We start from the raw sequence: 6,039 nt of genomic DNA on the forward strand, positions 1-6,039 counted from the left end.
TGTGCAAGGCGTAGGCATGCCACAAGGACATCACAAATGATTCCCCATGCCGCTACCCAACAGGACTTCATGTGCCGCCTTGCTGATCTGCAATTCCCGGCGATGAAACCCTAGCAGAGCAATAAATTTCACGAATATTGCACACGTCCCCGAAAAATGCGAGGCTGTGGCACGTGTCATGCGGTTGCCCCCTCTTAGAGCATGAGAAGTTTCGAGGCCAACGGAGCAACAGGACCAACACTTCCTACACAAATTGGACACGTTCCCTCTCGATACCCAGATACTAGCTCGGAGACGGTGAAGTTTACACGCGGCCTCAGGGGAGGCTTACTCAAAACGCGTCCAAACTTTTACCACACCTTACAGAGGCCCTGTGATGACACCGTGCTAGATCCCAAGCAATCCTATCATCGTACGATTTTCCGAGGATTTCAACGGTTGCATCAGGAATGACACCGAGGTACTTTCGGTAACCCGGTGGCAGGGCATGCCCCTCCCGCGTCTGTACAAGGCGTAGGCATGCCACAAGGACATCACAAATGATTCACCATGACGCTACCCAGCATGATTTCATGTGCCGCCTTGCTGATCTGCAATTCCCGGTGATGAAACCCTAGCAGAGCAATAAATTTCTCGAATATTGCGCGCGTCCCCGAAAATGCGAGGCCGTGGCACGTGCCATGCGGTTTCCCCCTCTTAGAGCACGAGAAGTTTCGAGGCCAGCGGAGCAACATGATCAGCACTTCCTGCACAAACCGGACACGTCCCCTCTCGATACCCAGATACTAGCTCGGAGACGGTGCGGTTTACACGCGGCCTCATGGGAGGCTTACTTGAAACGCGTCCAAACTTTTACCACACCCTACAGAGGCCCTGTGATGACATCGTGCCAGATCCCGAGCAATCCTACCATCGTACGATTTTTCGAGGATTTCAACGGTTGCATCAGGAATGACACCGAGGTACTTTCGGTAACCCGGTGTTAGGGCATGCCCCTCCCTCGTCTGTGCAAGGCGTAGGCATGGCGATGTGTGACTAAACTTTGATGGTGGCCTTATCATTACCAAGAGCCACTCTCGGCAACTACTCGTTTGCCGAGAGCCACTCCCGGGTAACAGCCACTAGAAGATTCATAGTGATTGTATGGACTCTTAGTAATGAGAGAAGACCGAAGCTTAATGCGGTTGGACTATTGAACTATTTAAACAAGTCATTTTGCTAGTCGGCAGGTGAGGTGGGACTAAATCTTTGCCAAGAGCCACTCTCGGCAAATTGTTGCAAACGTAACCGTACCGTTACTCGCCGCCGAATGTGCCACGTGGCAAAACTTTGCCGTGTGTGGCCAGATGGCCCTCGGCAAATAGTGCCTTTGCCATGTATAGCCTGTTTGCCGAGCAATACTGTCGGCATTGTCGAGTGTTTGCTGACTTATTCCCTTTGCCGAGTGCGGCTCTCGGTCTTCTTTACTTTGCCGAGTGCCCGTGTTTTGGCTCTCGGCGAAGACGCCGACACCCGGTCTATATGAAAATTCCAGTAGTGATGCTACCAATAATCAATGTGCTAGATGAAAATGAGCGTGTAGCTAAAATTAGCTAGCTATCTTTTTGATGTCACGTGCGTGACTCACATGTACAGCTCTCCGCGCGCTCTCTCTCTCCCTCTCCCTCTCTGTGTGTGCAGTGCACTGTGCAGCTATGCGTCGTCGCTTTGCTTCCTCTTCTTCCTCACCGCTTCTTTGGTGACAGATCTAGCTTGGATCCATGGACTCCGCACAGAAGAAGGTTGGCTCCATGGACGTGGAGATGCCTGGTGTGGTTCCTGTGAGCGCGACGGTGGCCGCTCTTCCGGCCGCTGTCGGATTTGTAAGCGTTTGGGCTCTCCTCACCCCCTTCGTCTTGTTCATCTTTTACGGCGTTTGGGCGCTCTTCACCTCCGCGCTGGTAAGTGGGAACTAGGAGGACTACGGCCGTGTTAATCTTGTGGCCATGCATGTTTCCGATTCCGATGGAATGATGCGCATCGTCCTCTGCACTGCAGTCCATGTTCTTTCCGCAGAGGGACGCGGAGGCGAGCGCCCTGGACATCGGAATCGTGTGCTGCGCCGCACTCCAGGCGGCGGCGGTGGTGCTGGCCGTCGGCATACCTGTGGGCCCGGCTACCCGGGCGGCGACGGCCGTTTGACGGCGTGAGGCCTACGCCGACGGGGCTAACGGGGGCCGTCGGCATAGCTTTGCCGACTCATCCGGGGGTTTGCATACGTATGCTACTAGAAATCAAACTACTAGTAGTTGAAAATGAGCGTGCAGCTAGCTAGCACAACACTAAAATGAGCGTGCTATCTTTTTTACTGTCATGTGCGTGTGCTGAGCTTTCACTCCATTTCTGTAAATCTGAAAGGAAAGTATGCATCGCCGAAGATGGTATGCCCGCGCTCTCCTTCCCCATGGTTTTGTTCTGCCCGTGATCACTGTCACGAGAGGAGATCAGCAGAAGCACCACGCTCGCATAGCAGGCTAGCTAGGGAGTAGGGAGTAGCGGAGCAGCAGAGAAGAACCTCGCCACCTCTCACACCGATCCATCAGCGACGGTGAGTCCCTCCCATCCCGCACCGATCTTCCTCTTCTTCTTTCGCGACAGATCTAGCTTCCTTCGCGACAGATCTAGCTTCAATTCTTTCTCCTGTTTATTTTTCATCTTCATCTGATACTTCACTGGTCTCGAGTCCAAGCTTCTTCTCCGGTTGAAAATTAGACCGCTTCTTTCACGACAGATCTAGCTTGGATCCATGGAGTCGGCGCAGAACAAGAAGGTTGGATCCACGGGGTCGGCGCAGAACAAGAAGGTTGGATCCATGGAGGTGGAGATGCCTGGTGTGGTTCCTGTGAGCCCGACGGTGGCCGCTTGTCCGGCCGCTGTCGCACTTGTCAGCGTTTGGGCGCTCATCACCCCCTTCTTCTTGTTCCTCTTCTACGGCGTTTGGGCGCTCCTCACCTCCGCACTGGTAAGTGCCGTTGGTAACTAGGACTAGGAGCCGTGTTAATTCTGTGGCCATGTATGCATGTTTCCGATGAAATGATGCGCATCGTCCTCTGCGCTCCACTGCAGTCCATGTTCTTTCCGCAGAAGGACGCGGAGGCGAGCGCCCTGGACATCGGGATCGTGTGCTGCGCCGCGCTCCAGGCGGCCGCGGCGGTGCTGGCTATGGAGCTCCCGTGCCGCCGCGTCTGGGTCCGCTACGCCTTGGCCTATCTCTCCCTCGCGCTCACAATCGCCGGCCACTGGATGTACTTCGCCCGAGCAGACTGCTACTCCAGAATCACCTGCACCCTCGGCATCTACGAATGCGCTGCGGGCGACATCATCTGCTTCCTGGCCCTCCTCCTTGGCCCCCTCCTGGCGCTTGTGTTTCGATTTGCCACTGGAGGGCCACTGGATCGCACGAGGGGCGTCACAACAGCATAATTAGCCGACGGTCAAGGAGGAGGAGGGCCACTGGATCGCGCGATACATCTGTTTCGATTTGCGATTTCATTCCTTTGATCTTATATGTAATGTAATATATACTTGTGCTGAACTCAACGGTCGGATCCTGAATGAATTCCAATAACGACCCTCTTAGAGACACCCATTTCTTCCTCCTGGGAGATGCAGACCAACTGGTTTACGGAGGAGTAAGTGAGATCGAAGAAGACAAAAGTAGACGAGGAAGAGGGGATGCAGGTGAGATGATGAGACTAGAATCGTTTCGTGCGTTCTGGTCATCGACGAACGACCCTTCCTCAAGTACGCGTGGTAATTGAGCCGGTGAACTTTGGGTTCGGTCGCAGCGTCCGTGTTAGATAATAACAAGAAATAGACGAGACAGAGAGACACGGAGATTTTTACGTGGAAACCCTTGCGGGAGAAAACCACGAACGCACGAAGGCGCAATCACTATAATTGGGAGGAGTATTACATTACACGAGAGGACAAACCCTCTACGTGCTAATCTGGTGGATCTCTCTCATCTATTCTATGACTAGCTGGTACTATATAAAGGGGCAAACAACTCTCTTTCTTGGTAGACACGAAACAGAGTTGTAGTCATGCTACGTCTAGCACGGTTGGCATGCCGTAGTCCGGTAGGACTCCATCTGTAGTACAACACTTGTATGGGATTTGGAACACAATAAAATAACACTCCACCTTGAGACAAATCCCTTACAATAATCATAGATAGCATCAACTCCTCAATTAAAGTCATCACAAGTAAACCTTGTGCCTGGAAACGTCCATAGGACTAATGAACTCAAAAACTGAAATTGATCAATCATCAAATGACATAAGTCATCATAGTGCAACATCTTGGTGCACATCGCATTGTGAGGAACTCATCTCATGAAATCTGAACGTGCTTCAAAACAGAAAGCACAAACCTCGGCAAAGAATACTCATGCAAGAGCATATGGTACGGATGGCATCGCGTGCACCCAAAAAACTGCCGACTTGTAGTGGTTAATGAAAAATCCATGACATGGTCATAAACTGTCCTTGTAGAACAACTGTCGGATGAAGGAACCATCTTAACATGCAACGGAGTTTCAACTCTGCAATAGACCCCTCTTGAAAGAGCAAAGACAACTGAATTGCACTTGAAACTTAACAGCGCTAAATGTTGTAGTATCTAGCAGAAACAAATCAATCTCCTTCTTGCACCTTAATTGATTCTCATCACGAACATGAATATCAAACAAAACCTTCACATGCATAACAACAAAACACTATGGAGAGAATAGTGTATATGCTGGCTACCAACAGGCTTAATAATTACCTCCTTCATACCCTTTTTTTCTTGATAACTGAATTGTGTTCTTCAAATAACTGCAGCAAATTGCACCCATTATCCCGACGGGCCATAATCCTCAAAACTCCACCTTGAAGAAAAACTGAGTGCATCCTGATAATTGGCTTGCGCCAACAACGCTCGCATCTCGACTTGCCATAGGGTAAACCTCATGTCACGATTCAGCAGCGGAACATCGTACTTCATGGATGCCATGAGTAGATTAAATATGTGTTCACAAAGTAGTACAAGCCGATAGAAAAATTCTTGACAGAATTAATATGCGGACCAGACGAAAAACAGGATAAATAGCACCTGGTTGTGTTTACAGGAGCAACGGGTATACTGCACAATAATCAACGTGCACTGTAGCCTTCAAATGATGAACAGGAGCACTAGCAGCAGTCTTATCCAGAGTAGTAATAGTATTGTACTGTACTTTGTTTGGTTGATGCGAAGTAGCAGCAGCACACCAGCACAACGTGGCCTGAATCTCGAGACTTGAAGCCGGTTGCTTTGGTAAGCACCAGCGGCAGCTAGGCGGACCGTGCCAGAACGATGGAGTTGCAGCGAAGCCCCTCGCGTGATCTACGCGCGTACGAACGGTTCCCGTCGATCTCGACGGAACCTGCGACTTGACGTATCGCCAGCACACAGCAGCCTTCGAAAAAAGTTAACCTCGTCGACCCGATTGCTCGGTGACGCGTAGATTGAATCCTCGTCGGTCTCGGCGATTGCGGCGGTGGCGGACCGCAGCCCTAATTCTCTCGTCTCAAACTCGTATCTCGAACCTCAGCTCTGTATACCACTTGTTAGATAATAACGAGAAATAAACGAGACAGAGAGACACGGAGATTTTTACGTAAAAATCCTTGCGGGAGAAAACCACGGACGCATGAAGGCGCAATCACTATAATTGGGAGGAGTATTACATTACACGAGAGAACAAACCCTCTACGTGCTAATCTGGTGGATCTCTCTCATCTATTCTATGACTAGCTGGTACTATATAAAGGGGCAAACAACTCTCTTTCTTGGTGGACACGAAACAGAGTTGTAGTCATGCTACGTCTAGCACGGTTGGCATGCCGTAGTCCGGTAGGACTCCATCTGTAGTACAACACTTGTATGGGATTTGGAACACAATAAAATAACAGTCCGCGTGGTACGCCTAGCTCACACAACACTGAAGACAGCAGAATCTCAACATTTTGTTG

At 50.5% G+C, this 6,039-nt stretch overlaps 1 protein-coding gene across 1 annotated transcript; it reads left to right on the forward strand.

Moving 5' to 3' along the window:
- Positions 1–1,643: 1,643 nt before the first annotated feature.
- Positions 1,644–3,624, forward strand: LOC123125944 (uncharacterized). Its single transcript, XM_044546383.1, has 4 exons — positions 1,644–1,940; positions 2,038–2,587; positions 2,771–3,001; positions 3,106–3,624. The coding sequence occupies exons 3-4, from the start codon at positions 2,786–2,788 to the stop codon at positions 3,460–3,462; spliced, it is 573 nt and encodes a 190-aa protein (XP_044402318.1). The 5' UTR covers positions 1,644–1,940; positions 2,038–2,587; positions 2,771–2,785; the 3' UTR covers positions 3,463–3,624.
- The last annotated feature ends 2,415 nt before the right edge of the window (positions 3,625–6,039 follow it).

This window comes from Triticum aestivum, chromosome 5D (genome assembly GCF_018294505.1).
Source record: "Triticum aestivum cultivar Chinese Spring chromosome 5D, IWGSC CS RefSeq v2.1, whole genome shotgun sequence".
Lineage (NCBI taxonomy): Eukaryota > Viridiplantae > Streptophyta > Magnoliopsida > Poales > Poaceae > Triticum > Triticum aestivum.